General features: G+C 36.1%; 1 protein-coding gene across 1 annotated transcript in view; it reads right to left on the bottom strand.

The window, feature by feature from the left end:
* The window catches only part of ptprfa (protein tyrosine phosphatase receptor type Fa), a 223,512-nt gene that overhangs the window by 94,085 nt on the left and 110,009 nt on the right, over positions 1–19,418 (bottom strand). The window contains exon 6 of the mRNA XM_016268145.1: positions 860–1,048. Within this exon, the coding sequence (XP_016123631.1) occupies positions 860–1,048 (189 nt within the window). The remainder of the gene's footprint in view (positions 1–859; positions 1,049–19,418) is intronic.

Raw genomic sequence — 19,418 nt, 5'->3', positions numbered from 1 at the left:
TAATGTGATGCAAAGCTACATTTTCAGCAGCCATTACTCCAGTCTTTTATTATTATCAATATCGAAAACAGTTATGCTTCCCTATATTTTTGTGAAAACTCTAATACATTTTTTTCAGAAGAACCAGATTGATTCAAAATATAAATCTTGATTGCACTTTATTTTACAGTATGTGTACTTACAGTGTACTTACCCTAGAAAGTACTGGTAATATAAGGTAACTACATGGGCAGGGTTAGGTTTAGGGGTAGGTTCAGGGTAAGTAACTAGTTTTTACCTAGTTATTGTAATTACTAAAATAAGAACATAGTATGTACATGAGTAACAGGACTGTGCTACCGAAATCTTTTATAACATTATAAATGTCTTTCCTGTCACTTTTGATCAATTTAATGAATACTAGCTGAATAAAAGTATTCATTTCTTTAAAAAAGAAAAATCTTACAGACCCTAAACTTTTGAACGCTAGTACACAGGCAATAATTTTGTTTTATATTGTCGTTTCTGATTCAATCCTATCATTCCCTCATGAAATAAGTGCACAGTCTTGTACCGTTGCCTTTTTTAAATGTTCAAATACTTTCAAATGCTTTGAATCAAATGTTGCAATGCGATTCATCTTTGAGCTGGTTTGGTTCAAGCCTTAGGACACTTTATTGAAGAATTTTCTGAAATCCCTATGGAAAGAATGAATGGGGGAAAAATCTTGTGCTCTATTGTCTTTGACATTGAGGTTAAAAAAAGAAGAGGTTAGAAAAAAAATCACGTTCAGCAGGTGCCGTCGGCTTCAATGTTCGCAATTAGCATCTTTATTCTTCAAGCTTGTTTGTCTTTTGTGTGTTTACGAAGTTCTTTTTACCTGAACGGAGTTGTTTGATTCGTCCATCGCTGCTGTTAATGTCGACAGGCAGGAAATCTTTGAACCAGGTGATCTCCGGGTCAGGGTTCCCGCTGGCGGCACAGAGCATGGTAGCAGTGCGTGTTCGCTCCACCACCTTCAGCTGCGGGCCCATGTCTATGGTGGGGAAGCCGTGAGGGATCTGGTCCTCTGGAAAACACACACACACAAAACCACAAAGAGAGAGGCGTCAGCACACATGATTGAATTGCATGATAAGCTGTGCTTTTTTGATCAGAAAAAAGCGCCACGGCTCATTTTTCTAAAGCACAGCTCTTACAAATGTTCGTACGCAGGACCACCCGGGGCGATCGGACTGTAGCAGCTGAAATGCATGACCGTAAGACACAGAGGTGTAGTAGAGATCACGGTGTGAAATCCACTGCTAATGTAAATACGGGTGGGCCGAGGCGTGACTAATCTGCCCGTGGTTTTTCTGGTCATGGATATGTGAGGGTGAGAGGGGTGATTTCCCTTCCGGCTGTAGTGACACCTCACAGAACGGCTGGCTCCGTCTGACACACAATTTCACTACAGGAAGTCTAATATTGGCATTCCTAAATTAGGTACCAAATGCTGCTGAAATGCAAAGGTAGAATTACATGTTGTGTTCACATGCCTCTTTTGCACTATAGAGGGAAAGCTCTTGCTCTCTCTGGCCCCATTTACACCTGGTATTATCATGCATCGCAAATGCATTTCATGCATTTTCAGGGTCGCTGTTTGCATAACTATGTACATCCCAAATAATAATTTAAAGGGATTGTTCACCCAAAAATGTTACCCTAATAAACCTCTTCTATGACGGTCAATAGGGCTCATTGTTGTTTGGACCCCAATGTTTTTAAAAATATCTTCTATAGTGTTCCACAGATAAATAAGATTTGGACAACATGTGAGTTATATTCATTTTTGGGTGTCTTTTGTCTACCACTCAAAGATTTGGGGTGAGTAAGATGTTTAATGTTTTTAAAAGAAGTCTCTTATGCTCATTAGGGCTGCATTGATTTAATCAAAAATACAATAAACAGTAATATTGTGAAATATTATTACAATTTAAATTAACTGTTTTCTATTTGAATATATTGTAAAGTGTAATTTATTTCTGTGATCAAAGCTGAATTTTCAGCATCATTACTGCAGTCTTCAGTGTCACATGATCTTTCAGAAATCATTCTAATATGCTGATTTGCTGCTCAAGAAAAAACAATCTGATGATCATCGATGTTGAAAACAGCTGTGCTGCTTAATATTTTTAGGGAAATGTGATACATTTCTTTTTCAGGATTCTTTGGTGAACAGAAAGTAAAAAGTTAAAAAAGAACAGCATTTCGATCAGATCACAATGTGCCTTTAAGACTCCATTTACACTTGCTTTCAGCACTGTCCACTTGTGATTTCAATTACTCAAGATGGATGTCATTAAAAGATGTGAACTTGGTCTATGAGGTAGAGAGCTCTGTTTCTCTGATATGTGGTTGAGAGGTAAGTGAAGGGAACAGCGCAGAACTGTACATAATGTGTTGAGAGTGTTTCCATGCGTGTTTGAAATGGGAAATGAGGAGTGGATGAGCACACTCAGAGAGAAAGCCAACAGCGTCCAGCGGTCACCACACTCTCACTGCTAGCAGATAATGGAGGATAAAACAACTTTATGCAAATCGACATCATTAAGAACAGCAGGTGCAGACAAAAAACATACAGGAATAAATGCTCTAACTGTTCTCTGTGCATACACTAATTGAGCTTTACCAACACACAAGGGCTGCACAATTATTAGAGATAACATCAAAACTCTGATATGGCATAGTGCGGTTATTAAAAACTAATGTGAAATCAAATTAATAATGCTCCACATAAACTCGATCCTGGGAGCTGTCCTGAGTTTGAATTACTTTCCCACTGTATGCAACACAAATTGAAGAAGATCTTGGCTATTTTTTCATTTGATTCACTTTTGCATCAAGTGTGAAAACTAATAAAGAGTGAAACTCTTTCTACCGACAGCAGAACAAGGATATATCCTTACAAAAGATATTTTCATTTGATAAGCAAAATTGTTCAAGATCTTGTTTTTTATCCTTCTTACCATAATGTTTCTAGTTCTAAGCATGAATCTAATTAAAATGTATTATATAATACAATATAATATTATATTGCTTATATATATTATATATTTACATAATATATAATATTATATTAAAATAATAATAATATTATATTATAATAGGTTTAAAACACTTAAAATATCCAGTGTTTTAAGGATGAAAATTTAATTTTTAGTTTTAGTGTTTTTTTTTCAATCATGATTTGAAAGAAAGAAAGAAAGACAAATAAATAAATAAACAAATCCAAATTATAACTGATAAATAAATAAATAAACTAACAAATGGTGGTTCAAATCCCAATCATAAATAAATAAACAATTCAATCATTTAATCACTTAGTCAAACACATTTTCCCCAAATCATGCAGCCAAAGATCTCACATTCCATTCTGGCAGTGAAACAGTTAAACACTGTTTATGGGTTTTCCACCGCAAACACAATGATGAAACCGGACTCCTCTGTGGTTAAATTACGATGTCACTGAAGCACTAAAGTTTCGTTTTCTCACAGGAAGGTTCTCTTATGCTACACTACAGCTGAAGAGTTTCTCTGGGAGACAATAGAAGGAGAATTTGTGAAAGCCTTCATAAAGAGCTTAGCATGAGCCCTGCAACCAGAGAATATGCCCAAATGAGGCGAGGGGGACTCCCTGGAGGGCCCGCGGTCTGTCTCTCGATGTGTGAGAACGTGCACCAGAGGAACATCTCGTCCTGCTGGAGGAGCTGCCTTTGTTGCTGTTTGTTTTCTGTTGGGAAGGTGCATTGTACGAAGTACTAGGTACAAGGACTAGGGTCACAGCAGGGTCACAATTATGCACCGCAGGCCTTTGTGTGACATGCAGGTCTGGTAATAGACCCCAGTGGGAATAAACCAACACCGGCTGCAGCAAGATACACACACCTTCATGTTCTGAAGGAATCGTCCATTCCAGGTCACCGCCAAAGGGGAAGGAGGGTTTGAGACAGATACTATTGTGTACTATTGTATCATGCTGGTGTAGTGGTCCGGAAAAAAAATCACAAATGAGATCTCTAACATCGCAACTGTTTCTCCTTGGCAGCAATGAGACTACATGAAGCAAATTTTGAATAGTCTTCTGCTTTTAATGCTGAACAGTAAAAGTGCTTATATTGTTTATTAAAATTATAATTTTTTATTAATTTAAATAAAGATGAAATAAAATAAAATATACATATTAGATTAGATGAGAAACCTAAACATTTAAATTAAAAAAAGAAATACTTACATACATAAATACATATTAGCGCTATATGTTATTTTAGAAATGTTAAAATAAGTTGAAGTACTAAAATGACTAAACAGACTAAAATAAAAAGCTAAATAAATATTAACATAAAAATTTAATAAAGCATAAAAATAAAAAGCTAAATAAAAAATAATAAAAATGACAAAGCATATAATAAAATGACTAACTTAAACTAAAACTTTAATTAATTTTAAAATTAGAACTGAAAATATATCAGATAAAAGATAAATATTAATATCAAAATATAAGTAAAAACTATTATAGTATAGAAAAAAAATACTAAAATAACATTGGTAACCACAATTCTGAGATCTCAATATGAGTGCAAACATTTCTGATCAAATTCTCCCTCAAACAAATTATCATAAATATGATAAAGAACTATTTTAAGCAACATCAACAAGCTTATTTAGCTTATCAAGCTTTTTACTTTTTTTTATACAATGTAACTTCATTAACGCTATATAATTTATTGCAAGGCATGATTGATTTGACTCGATTATTAACATTTCTTCTAACTAAAATGAGAACAAATAAAAGCATTTTTGTTTTACATTATTTTAAGAAAGTGTGAGTGGTGTTTGTTTATGCAAAACCCAATGCTACAATGCCAGGGCATTCTGGGTGGTTGCCAGGTCCTCACTCAGGTGTCCTCAGTGTTGTTTAGTTCAGTGTTATGAGGTTGCTATGGTGTTGTGGGTGGATGCTTAATGCCCCAATTCCATGCCCCTAGTCTCTGATATCCTGGTCCCCTAGATAAGGCTCAGGTCTCTCCTTCAGTGTCAATCTGTGGGGTTTTTTTTGCCTGCCTTAGCAAGCAGCACTAAAAAATAAAGAGGTTTCATGCCCCGCAGCAATGCAAATGCACAGACTTTGCCAACAACATCGTCCAAAGTGCTTTAAAAACTAAGCGCATTGAAGAACTGAACAGAAGCCGGGCTTTGAATCTGGGTTTCACACGTCAGTTTGCGTTTATTTAGTGGCATAAACTCCACACGGAAAGGTCGCTAAACGTCACGCTCTCAGGAGACTTTTCGTATCCAACCCGAACATTTGTTTCAAGGCCTTTGTTGAATCTGACGGCTGAAGAAAACATGTCATACCTCCGTTTGTGAGCTAGAAAGGAAGAATAATAAAGGAAAGCCCTTGAAACTCAATCACCCTTATTAATTCTCCAATAACAGGGTGACACGAATAGCCATGTCGACAACGCCGCGCATTTTTGACCGGCTCACAGCGATGACACCAGCAGTCATTTTCCCAACGTCATTTAACACTCAGATATTTAATTAAAGCAGGCAAGTAATGGGAAACAGAATTCAGACTGGCTCACCTCTGACAAATTAGTCAGGGGGAAATATTACGCCGCATTACGTGACCCAAACGCTGCTGCGATTATTCGCTGGAATTTGTGAAATTGCGGATTACTCCCTCCTCCCTGTAATCCCTGAACACTGGAATCGCATGGAACTGACATGCTGTCAGTCAGAGAGAATTAGCCGCGAAGACGATGTCGTCCAGACATGCCTCACCGTCTCGCTCGCAAACCGTCGCCCGGTCGTGGAAGCTCATTGCCACGGCAACTCCCAGGAAAACACATCAGAGAGAACAGGGGTGACCCGTCTTCACCCGCTGGAGGAAATCAAATGAAAGACAACATTCTCCCTGTCTGTTTCCATCCCTGTCTTACCTGATAACTTCATCACCTCAGGGAGATTATCAAAAACAGCCAGACTGAACATATTACACTCTGTAAAACAGACGATGAGCAGTGTGTCAGTACATATCGCCGCTGCCAAGTGCAAACACATGACTGCACTCCATGTTAGTCTCTTTCTTAAGAGCTAAACTGAGGATTCAGCCACCTTGTTGTTTAGACAGATTGACAGAGTCTCCATCATATTTTAGTCTCTATTAGAAATGGGTGGTGTGATCAAATCATATCATATCGCAGTTATTTTTGCTGCAAAGTCAAACAAAAAATATTTTATTTTATATATTACATAACATGCCTACAATTTTATCATAAAACGTTTTTACTAAATAAAAATGATAAATTATAAAATATATTTTATTTTAAATTGTATTGTAATTTGAATAACATCATTAAATTGTCTACCCAAAATATTATATATATTTTTTTAAGAATCCTTTATTCAGCAAGGATGCATATGATAAAAAGTGACAGTAAATACATTTAAAATGTTACACAATTTCTATTCTCAAATAAATGCTATTTTTTCAAACTTTCTATTCATCAAAGAATCCTGAAAAAAATTATCACACCACTGTTTTCAACATTGATATTAATCAAAACAGTTTATTGAGCAGCAAATCAGCATATTAGAATGATTTCTGAAGGATCGTGTGACACTGAAGACTGGAGTGATGATGCTGAAAATTCAGCTTTGATCACAGAAATAAATTACATTTACAAATATATTTAAATAGGAAACAGTTATTTTAATTGAAATAATATTTCACATTTTTACCAGTATCTTAATCAAATAAATTCAGCTTTGAAAAGCACAAGAAATGTCTTTCAAAATCATAAAAAATTCCCACCAACCCTAAACATTTGAACTATAGTATGTAGCAGATTCTCTTGCACCTTAAATAGTGTCAAACCACCCAGACTTAGACTGTATAAAATGCAGACAGAAATCTATCACACTACCCAGAATGCCTTTTCAGTGTGGGTCAGGTGTGTTGACTGAAGCATAATGAAGTGGCCCATTCAGTCGGACATGTGTCACAATGACCTGTCCACCCAGCTCTGGAGTGTGTGTGCCGGGACAGGACGCCTCCACACTGGGACTTTTTGTTCTCCGAGAGTTACTGTGACGAACTCTTTGGCTCAGTGTACCTGCTGGTTTCTCAGACATTTCTGGAGGCGAATGAACCTGTAACATGTCAGACAGAGGGAAGGATTTGCTCAGGGGAAGACAGAAGGATCTTTATGGGTTGCGAGTGTCGGTGAGAGTGTCTCATGCTGCCGGGCTCTGCTGAATTTAAAAGACATGAGACAATGTGACATTAGGCCCTGAGGATATTGTCTAATGTTTCTAGGTTGTGAATTAGATTCTAGATCTAATTCATATTAGATTTTCTTGTCAGTTACATGCGTTAGGTGTTTATGCAATGTCTCATGTTGTTAAATGAATGTTTATTGCATTATTTTTGTGTCATGTGTTTTGTATTTGTGTGTACGACACCATGCATCTTCTATATGTTTTTTACCTCAGCTTGTGCAAAAGCTACTTGAGATAAACTTTGATTCATCATCTGCCTTTCTCTGTACTTCCTGTGTTTTAAAAGTGGTAGTCAGTATACAGTAGTATAATGTTAAAAATAATTTGGTATATGAACATTATTTCAGTTAAAGAAATGTATGTTGGTTTGTTTGTTCGTTTACTGAAAATTGTGGTTAAATCTGTAAAGTCCAAAATGTTGCTACTATTTTTTATGGTAAAGTGCTGTTTTTTTTTTTAACCGTAAATGTCACTGATTTTATTTTTTACAGATAGGAGGTTTGTTCAAATCAAAAGTATAAACAATTTTAACAATTTCTCAAACTTTGCTTAAATAATTCTCATTAAATCCTCCCAAGACCAAATGACTTGAGCTATTATTCAAATTAATTTGAGCTCAGTAGCTCTGTATCACAACTATTGATTTGTATTTCTTTTAGGGATTTTAGGAGAAACAACTGAGATGAAGTCACTGAACTGACTTGAGCTAAATAATGGCACTATTGTCTAGTGCTACAGAAACAAAGGTGACTTGACTTTAAATTGAAATAAAACACATATGAGAACACCATTAAGTCTCTTGAGCAATGAATGAGCAATCACTGAACAATATGATTTGAACATCATTTGAACGGATATGCCCATGTTTCAGATTATCAGTAATGTTTCTAGGTTGTGAATTAGATTCTAGATCTAATTCATATTAGATTTTCTTGTCAGTTACATGCGTTAGGTGTTTATGCAATGTCTCATGTTGTTAAATGAATGTTTATTGCATTATTTTTGTGTCATGTGTTTTGTATTTGTGTGTACGACACCATGCATCTTCTATATGTTTTTTACCTCAGCTTGTGCAAAAGCTACTTGAGATAAACTTTGATTCATCATCTGCCTTTCTCTGTACTTCCTGTGTTTTAAAAGTGGTAGTCAGTATACAGTAGTATAATGTTAAAAATAATTTGGTATATGAACATTATTTCAGTTAAAGAAATGTATGTTGGTTTGTTTGTTTGTTTACTGAAAATTGTGGTTAAATCTGTAAAGTCCAAAATGTTGCTACTATTTTTTATGGTAAAGTGCTGTTTTTTTTTTTTTACCGTAAATGTCACTGATTTTATTTTTTACAGATAGGAGGTTTGTTCAAATCAAAAGTATAAACAATTTTAACAATTTCTCAAACTTTGCTTAAATAATTCTCATTAAATCCTCCCAAGACCAAATGACTTGAGCTATTATTCAAATTAATTTGAGCTCAGTAGCTCTGTATCACAACTATTGATTTGTATTTCTTTTAGGGATTTTAGGAGAAACAACTGAGATGAAGTCACTGAACTGACTTGAGCTAAATAATGGCACTATTGTCTAGTGCTACAGAAACAAAGGTGACTTGACTTTAAATTGAAATAAAACACATATGAGAACACCATTAAGTCTCTTGAGCAATGAATGAGCAATCACTGAACAATATGATTTGAACATCATTTGAACGGATATGCCCATGTTTCAGATTATCAGCTGTGAGTCTGAACTACAACAACAAATTCCTCAACCACAAAGCCGTTCACAATCATACATGCACATGTTCTCTCGGTCCGGACTGACAGGTGGATTAATCCTGCAGATCGTTTACAGCTTTGGGAATTTTCACAGGTCGTGTCTGTGAGTGAATGCTTCCGACATGCAATAATGCTGGTGCACATGATGCTAATCCTACAGTCCTTGACTTATTCACACGCACCAAAATTAACAATCCCCAAGAGCCAAATATGAGTAAATATTGGTTATGGTTAGTTAGTTAATAAAATGGATCTTTAGGACTGACTGTTACACTGTTATTTCACAAGTGATGGAATCAGATTTGCTTGTTTTGACACTGTAGTCAATGTCCAGCATACGTACAGACCATTGGTTATACTAGAAATGATGCCAATGAAGGGGAAAATTAACATCCAAAAATGAATGTAGTAAAACATAAGTGGAGTATTTCTTAAATCACCAACACAAAGACAATAAATAACCACAATGTGTTGATTTGTTGACAAATGCATTTTAACTGAGAAACAGGCCAATTATCACATCTATGATGCTGTGATGTTTTGATGATATAACTTTATATAAATAATATAAAGATAAGGGAAATAAAATAAATTAATGCAGATGAAAGAAACAACTTCACTGCAAAAAAAGCAGCCTTTCAGCCTTTCATGATGGCATTTTCGTTATATAAACTTGCAAAGCACATCTACACATTATCCAAGTGAAGCTAAATCTGCATTGTGAGTCTTTAGACCACCGTGCAAAGCTCTTTTAGAGTTTAACAGCTGGACCCCGAACAGGAGCAATATTAAATGGTGGAGATTTCATTTCTTCAGGGAGGAGAAACCTCATGCCCCTTGTTAAATAATACTGCTATCATCACTAAGCAGAGTTTCTCGGGTAGGACATGCACGCCTCATCAAGGACCCCATCCCCACCGGACCAGACCCAGGACAAGATCACATCCTCCAGCTACTGCTGTTTTAATTAACACTACATGAACTTCTCTCCACCTGGGAGGAAGAGATCGACCAAAACAAACAGAACACACCTCTCTCCGCCCCTCGTTCGGCTGACATTTCCTCACGCAGCCTCTCATCTCCTCTTTAATCAAGGAGCAGTCATGATCCCCCTTGGGGAAATTGAATGCTTTTAATAAAATCTTCCTCCTGGCAGATAAAAAACAGATTGCATGGGGATGAGCGGAGAGGAGAGGAAACAGAGGTGAGGGGGGTAAGCAGGGATTCAGGAGAAGGACAGAGCTTGGATATATTAAATGGAGCAAGGTCTCACACCTGTCTGTAATCAACTACCACTGCGTGGATTCTAGGAATCTGTTTCATACACTACATCTATGGCACAACAGATTTTTTTTTCCTCCAAGCTGTGAGTTTGCATTCAAAATCTAATGTGATTATATAAAAATATTCTGTGAAATATTAAGAGAATAAATAGACAACACATCTTGCATGCACATATAAACATACAGCGTCATCAGTGATTCATGAGCAATTGACTCTTGTGAACTGGTTCATTTGAACGAACACATCATACGAATCACTGTCAGATCATCTACGTCACATGACTGGTTTTCTAAAAGCACATTCTGAACCAGTAAAACCAAAAAGAAAAGATTCCATTTTTAATTAAAATAAAAAAAAATAAAAAATTCATTACTTGAAGTAAAAAAAAAAAACATTAACTGAAATAATAAAATATTACAATAAAATATATAATTTGATTTTAGCTACTTGCCCAGGCAACATTTCTAATGTTCTTTTAGTAGTTTAGGTTTAAAAATAACTAGAACCAAATAAAGTAATACTAAAAACTTAAATGTAATAAAAACTATATAGACATACCGTATATAAAACACACAACAAAATTAACTTTAACGACACAACAGAATTTACTTTAACTGAATAAATTGAAAACGGAAAACAAAAATAAACCTTTTTCAAAATATTAACAACAACTATAATTAATGATACTAAAATACTTTGGGATATTTGATTCATTTTAGTGAATCAATGCGTTTAATGAACTGGTTCAAAACACAAATTAAAAGATTGATTTGACTAGCAGATTAACAGATTGAAATCGACTAGCAATTTCTGAGTGAAAATTGTTTAAATATTTTTTTTAAATAATCCCTTTACTTTGCTTGACACTTGGCATAATAATCATCTATTTCATGTGTCATAGAATGGAAAAAGAGAGGCTCTCCGGAGCGTGCATAAACATCACATTCTTTTGTCTTTCCTGGCAAAAACATCCCAAATTCTTTGTTTAAATATTTTTTTTAAATAATCCCTTTACTTTGCTTGACACTTGGCATAATAATCATCTATTTCATGTGTCATAGAATGGAAAAAGAGAGGCTCTCCGGAGCGTGCATACACATCACATTCTTTTGTCTTTCCTGGCAAAAACATCCCAAATTCTTTACATAAAAATCAGACTTCATGCTTTCATAGACAACAGGAAACAGGGGAAGTTCTTGTATTATAAGTTTCATTACAAGCTGGTCACACATCAGAAATAAGAAGCGATTAATACGGAAAAAAAATCATAGGCTACGTATAACTCCTTTAAGGAACATCAGTGCAATTTCAAACAAACTTGGGCAAACAAAATATTTGTTTTAAAATTACAATATGCTTTCCCTTAATGGATACAATTTTTATTATAATAAACATGAAAATTATTCCAAAGTACATTTGTTTCAGTGTATATAACTTCAAAATATGGTGACAAACCATTATTGTTAAATGTGGTACAGGGACAATATTTCAGTGCTGACTCAAATCAGTGATTCATTTTTTGTCACTGAAAAAAACAAAAACAAATTTAAAACTCAGAAAAATGTTAAAATATATAGTTTGTCTGTGAATCATCATTACTGTGCATATGTTCATATGGAGATGAGTTTCTAACTGTTCACCACTATTAAAGATAAGGGTGTACAACCCCCTTAGGAGGACCTGAAGGAAACATGTTTCACATTGAGCGGAGCAGAAGCTCTCCAGAAGTCTCCTTCTAACAGCACATCATAAAGTGCCAGTGACAGTGATGCAGGCGTCTGGAGAGAGTGATTCAGAGAGCGTGGCCTCGTCCTGCTCTGCTCGCCCCAAAAATTGCTTCTGTCAATCCTGCCATCATCGCCGCGGTGACCTTCTTTCCATTTCATCAAGGATAATTAGTTAACAGAATTTATTTGCATTGTTAATTCCTTCCCCTCAACTATCTGTCTCACACATAAACACACACGCGCACACACACACACACACACACACACACACACACACACACACACGGTATCTCAGTAACTAATAAGCCTTTAATAGCTGCTGTTTGAAGCTGGATCTTTGAAGCATCTTCCCAAGAGCTTTGCAGAAGTCAGCCTCAGACTCTATCTGAGGCTGGTGGTTGGTGCTGTTTGTGACTCTAGGAATCTGAGTCTCACCACTGGAGGAACAGAGACAGCGTTTGTCTGTCCATATCTGTATGATTTTATTACACATTGTGTGTTCATCATTGGGCACATCTACGAAATAGGGAACTTTTTTTTAATAAAGGGTCAATGATATATTATTTGAGAAACTACATAGAAAATTTGTACAAAAAAGTGATGTACATTAAAGTGAACAACTAAATGTTTAAAAACAAAACAAAAATTCATGTTGACTACTCAATACTATTTACTATATACATTTGGTCACACCTTTTTATTAACAAACCATTAACTATGACTTTCACCTCAATAAACTCGTAATAGTTAGTAAGGTAGTTGTTAGGTTTAGATATTGGGTAGGATTAGAGATGTAGAATATGGTCATGCAGAATATGCTTTATACATACTAATAAACAGACAATATGTTAATAATAGGCATGCTAATAAGCAAATAGTTAATAGTGAGAATTGGTCCCTATATTAAAGTGTTACCTTACATTTTATAAAATGAAAAGTATCCCTGCTCATAAGTGACAGATTTCTTTACAGAAATAAGAAGCGATTAATACGGAAAAAAAATCATAGGCTACGTATAACTCCTTTAAGGAACATCAGTGCAATTTCAAACAAACTTGGGCAAACAAAATATTTGTTTTAAAATTACAATATGCTTTCCCTTAATGGATACAATTTTTATTATAATAAACATGAAAATTATTCCAAAGTACATTTGTTTCAGTGTATATAACTTCAAAATATGGTGACAAACCATTATTGTTAAATGTGGTACAGGGACAATATTTCAGTGCTGACTCAAATCAGTGATTAATTTTTTGTCACTGAAAAAAACAAAAACAAATTTAAAACTCAGAAAAATGTTAAAATAAATAGTTTGTCTGTGAATCATCATTACTGTGCATATGTTCATATGGAGATGAGTTTCTAACTGTTCACCACTATTAAAGATAAGGGTGTACAACCCCCTTAGGAGGACCTGAAGGAAACATGTTTCACATTGAGCGGAGCAGAAGCTCTCCAGAAGTCTCCTTCTAACAGCACATCATAAAGTGCCAGTGACAGTGATGCAGGCGTCTGGAGAGAGTGATTCAGAGAGCGTGGCCTCGTCCTGCTCTGCTCGCCCCAAAAATTGCTTCTGTCAATCCTGCCATCATCGCCGCGGTGACCTTCTTTCCATTTCATCAAGGATAATTAGTTAACAGAATTTATTTGCATTGTTAATTCCTTCCCCTCAACTATCTGTCTCACACATAAACACACACGCGCACACACACACACACACACACACACACACACACACACACACACGGTATCTCAGTAACTAATAAGCCTTTAATAGCTGCTGTTTGAAGCTGGATCTTTGAAGCATCTTCCCAAGAGCTTTGCAGAAGTCAGCCTCAGACTCTATCTGAGGCTGGTGGTTGGTGCTGTTTGTGACTCTAGGAATCTGAGTCTCACCACTGGAGGAACAGAGACAGCGTTTGTCTGTCCATATCTGTATGATTTTATTACACATTGTGTGTTCATCATTGGGCACATCTACGAAATAGGGAACTTTTTTTTAATAAAGGGTCAATGATATATTATTTGAGAAACTACATAGAAAATTTGTACAAAAAAGTGATGTACATTAAAGTGAACAACTAAATGTTTAAAAACAAAACAAAAATTCATGTTGACTACTCAATACTATTTACTATATACATTTGGTCACACCTTTTTATTAACAAACCATTAACTATGACTTTCACCTCAATAAACTCGTAATAGTTAGTAAGGTAGTTGTTAGGTTTAGATATTGGGTAGGATTAGAGATGTAGAATATGGTCATGCAGAATATGCTTTATACATACTAATAAACAGACAATATGTTAATAATAGGCATGCTAATAAGCAAATAGTTAATAGTGAGAATTGGTCCCTATATTAAAGTGTTACCTTACATTTTATAAAATGAAAAGTATCCCTGCTCATAAGTGACAGATTTCTTTACTATCCAACATTACATCTGGCATATGATGGACTCTGAGATAGACTGCTGAGGCTGAGGAAGCCATATGAAATTAAAATCAATTTAAATATATAAAATTAACTGAGTATATATGAAAGAAGAAGAAGAAGAACTGCCACCTCATTTAGAAGTGAACTTGGATCTTTTGGTTCACTAATTAGGGTCTTTTTGATGCCCAATAATGGTAGACCCTAAAGTTTCCCTCTAACATTAGTCATTAGAATTACAGTGTCAAAAAAGTGAACATAAAGAGTATTGCGATGAAACTGCATGTTATAAGAAAAGCAGCATGGATGAGAGGCAGAGCACCACTGAACATCTGAACAAACAGCCAATCAGACATCAGGAACACTGACAGCTTTGTTTCATCTGTTCATCAAGAAATAATCAAATGTGTTTCTTCGAACGCATGTCTTTGCAACTAAGCAACAGCATTTCTTGTCAAATGTCAATCTGATATGCCTTACAAAGTCAACTGCCACAGTGGCTGACAGATAAGCAAAATTACCCTCATCTGCTGAGGAGAGTCTTAATTACATATTCATGTTTTGTCCACACTATAAAAAAAATATGTGACGCCTTAGAATTTCACGTTTAGTCAATATAAAAGTGGTGAAAATAAAGAATAAATATGTCTATCTGGTATTTTAATATGTTTAAAGACAAACCATATGCAAATTTATCAGTCAACATCATTGCTGAGCATTTTCTCTTTTAAACTGCAGTTTACTATAATGCGGTTTGAAACAGCCCGTTTCCTACTGTCACAAACATTTACCAACTTGCAGGGTGGAGCTGTTCATATCATTAGCAAAATGTTTCTACCTAAGGACGTTGATCTTTGGAAGAGCTGTCTGAGATGCTGAATGGGAATGTGGTTTGTGCAACATTAGCATCATGTTATTAGCTGTTTGATAACATAGTCAAGTAAAAGGCTAATGATATCAATTAGCATTATGTGTCCAGCATTTTATTTATTTATTTTACAGTGCATACGATGTAATTGGTTTGGTTTGGATTGGAACGTTTGGCTGACCTGAAAGGAAAGCATTGATACTGTCTCCAGAACTTTCTTAGTCTGTCTGGGGAAATTCAAAACAAGATGCAAACTTTCCTTGACACAAATTAGGACATCGATAAACAAACTACAATAGTAAATGAACAAATACTTTTCAATGTCAGCGGTATGTAGGTGAAGACATATCTGGTAAATAAGTTGTTATTATTGAAATAAGAAATCCAGCAGCTTTAATTACTTCTTTATCAGGCCCCGGCATCCCTGCGGAGCTGTGTGTGTGTGTTTGTGTTTGTGTGTGTTTGTGTGTGTGTGTGTACATGGCCTGTTTGCTGTAAGATAAACTGCAGTTTCTCTTGGCTAATAGCTGCAGCATACAAATGTGTCTGAAACTCCAAACACATCGGCTCTCCTGTGGCACGCCTTGAGACAGGACAAAACCACACACTCCCATTAAACAGGTTATATAACCACACAAATCTTCTGATAGATCAGCCAATATATACCTTGAAAAAAATGCCACGTCCATTAGAATCAGGAAAGAAATATAATCACAATGCTCTTAATGCAGCTTAACGTCTGCAGTGCAAAACACAGATTCTTTCAAAAGCTATTGCAGAACGTTAGCTGCAAAAACATATTTTGCCATGATGTTATTTTTATGCAACGGTTTAATAACAGAGCGAGATGAAGCACGTCTAAAGGTATGCATCCTTGAACAGTGTGCAGAAGAACAGAAAAGATCGAGCAATGAGAGAGAAAGCCTCAGGGCTGACGGCAACACACTGTCTAATGATGAGCTTTAGTGGCGACGTGCAGCGTTAACTACCCAGCATGCTTAGCTGCATGCTTCTCCTTTGCTTCTTATATAACACGCTATGTTACCAAGTATACTTGTTCTGCGATGATCTCCATGTGCTCGAGGCCATCTCTGGTTTACACCCTCTCTACGTTGTAAATTAGCAGAAGACACCACTAATACACAAGTCGCTGAAAAAGCCTGTGGAATTTCAAAGGACTCCTATAGAGTTTCCTTCACTTTGTGCTCATGAACAGTGGGCAGTGCTGTAGAGTGTAATGTATGTTTGAAAGCCTCAATATGTTTTTACAGTCGCTGCAGTAACAGGATCTTCCTACAGTAACCAGGTAATCAAATACACAGAAGAGAGGGGACTGAATCATTTTGTGCCTGATTCACACAGCCAGTGACCACTAACAGAGTTATCAAGGACCTGAATGTACAATTCTGGGGTTTTCTTTCTTGAAAGTAAAGACAGTGGACCAGCAGTGGTTGCAACAGTCTTGATAAAAAAGTGTGAAAATATTTATTACCCACAATAAAACTGATTTTTCCTCATATATACACACTACTGTTCAAAAAATGTTATGCCAGTAAGATACTTTTATTCAGCAATAAAATCACAACTGACCTTTACCTTTACTTTATTTACAAGCTAAATCTTGGTCATTGATAATGTAAACATCCGTCACTGATACAATTCTACACATCACTCAGTTTAGTGACTGTATGTTTCTGACGACTTGATCTACACATAAAATAAAACTATTTTTTTGACATTTATAACTGTGGACTCGTTCCTGACAGTAAGTAAATTAAACAATAAATCTTGGATGTGCTTCTGCTGTTGAAATGAACATGTAATCAACTTTGGAGCTTCGGATTTCTCTGAATGAATCTACTGAACAGAACACACAGACAGGTGGCCGGTCAGGTCAGAGGTCAGGACTCCACCATGGCACCATACCGGCGCCTCTAAAACAGACGTTCTTTTCTGGCATGCAGAAATTAGACACTACATGCGCAACGGTTTAAATGGCATCTCATATAACAGTCATTAACACATTTTTAAAGGCATTACACTAAGAAATCCTGAATATTCTCATTGCAAAACTAAACAGGTACTTCTAGTCACATTTTCTGTGCTGATTTGGGGGATTTAAATGTGTAAACTACAGGCAAAAGACTGAATAATCAAACATGCACAAGGCATGAATGATATGTGTACCAATGCAGTGAACTTCTTTAGATACAGAGACAATGACTCGAAAACAAGTCGTTCTGAATGCAGGTGTTATTTGTTTTACTACTGCAATTCATTTAACATGTTAGACTGTTTATATTTCACTGCAGGCAATGAGGTAGTTAGTTTACCGGTCGAGTGGCCAGGACATGATCCATTTCTAGGCTATTCCGTCTCAGTTATACAGTTTAACAATTGAACGAATACATGGCTAATTGCCTCCTAAATAAAGTGCTTCTCTGCCAGACCGATTCCATACCAGCAGCGCAAATTACTAGTCCTGTTGTGGTTACTTCACACACTGCTCTGTCGCTAAGCTAGCACAGAAATGCCCCTCTAAGCCTTGTACTCCTTTCATATCTCGGTGTCTTTGAACTTCCATTTCTACTTTCTTATTTGCTCAAAGGACTGAAACAAGGGCTTCAGAAAAGGATGATCATAACAATACCGTCCAGCCATGCAGAATTACCTTGAATAAAAGATAGCAAAGACTAAGAGCAAGACACGCAGGATTTGTAAATAACCCTGAACCAGCCTTTCACCTTCAGCATAAACATTTACATCTACAGAGAAAATAATCATGAGAGTAGAACGCAGAGCTGAGTTCAAAATGACACATTATGGGTCAGGAATCTTACAAAAGCTGCCGAGAACACGTCTGGGTCACATTTAACTCCAAATTTAAAAGGATATGCAGGATCTGCAGTTTAAAGAACTTCAGAAACTTGAAGCTGAGGACAAGAAGCGGAAAGCTGAGGACTTGAAGCGTTGTGAAGAAGAGGCTAAGATGAAAGCTAAGCATGAGATGGAAAATGCAGCTAGACGTAAGTTATTGGAAGATAAACGCCGTGAATTGGAACGTCTTGAGACGCTTAAGAAATTGAATGCAGCTAAAGCGTTAAATTATGAAGCATTTTTAGTTAAGTGTCAGTATTCGTTGCACAGCCTCTACGCATATTTAATAGTAATAAAAAAAATTAAGACAGTATATAAATAACATTGAATGAAAAAAAGAAAGTAAAATAAAATAAACATTTGTGTGCATTAAAAATGTGGGTGTAGATGTGCTACAAAAACGGTTCATCGTCCAAAAAAAAAGTACTTTGTTATTTTGATTGTGGGATTTAACATGACCAGAACATGTTTCCGTGAGATTCAACTGTACTGTCTGCAATGCTCTGGCCTGAGGGTCTAAACATACATGAGATTGTACATGTTTGTAGGAAAGCACTATTTCTACTGTGAAAAGCAGTCTGGAGGATTTTGAAGGATTTCTTGCAGCGTTCAGTGACACCATTGCTTTGAGCGTAAGACAGCTGAGCCGCGGTCTGTGGTATGAGGTCATACCTCACACATCCTGAGAAAAATTAAACCAAATCGAAGCTCTTTTTTAAAGGAACACTCCACTATTTTTGAAAATAGGTTCATTTTCCAACTCCCCTAGAGTTTTCAATTCCATTCAGCCGATCTCCGGGTCTGGCGGTAGCACGTTTAGCTTAGCTTAGCATAGATCATTGAATCTGATTAGACCATTAGCATCTCGCTCAAAAATGACCAAAGAGTTTCTATATTTTTCCTATTTAAAACTTGACTCTTCTGTAGTTACATCGTGTACTAAGACTGATGGAAAATTAAAAGTTGCGATTTTCTAGGCCGATATGGCTAGGAACTATACTCTCATTCCGGTATAATAATCAAGGAACTTTGCTGCCGTACCATGGGTGCAGCAGGTGCAATGATATTACGCAGCGCCTGAAAATAGTCCCCAGCTAGGTAACTTCCAATAAGCCTATTTTCAGGCGCTGCGTAATATCATTG

This window comes from Sinocyclocheilus grahami, unplaced genomic scaffold (genome assembly GCF_001515645.1).
Source record: "Sinocyclocheilus grahami isolate Dianchi unplaced genomic scaffold, SAMN03320097.WGS_v1.1 scaffold43.1, whole genome shotgun sequence".
In the NCBI taxonomy this organism is placed as follows: Eukaryota; Metazoa; Chordata; class Actinopteri; order Cypriniformes; family Cyprinidae; genus Sinocyclocheilus; species Sinocyclocheilus grahami.
Note: the sequence above shows the minus strand (reverse complement) of the source record. Positions and strands in the feature narration are given on the sequence as shown.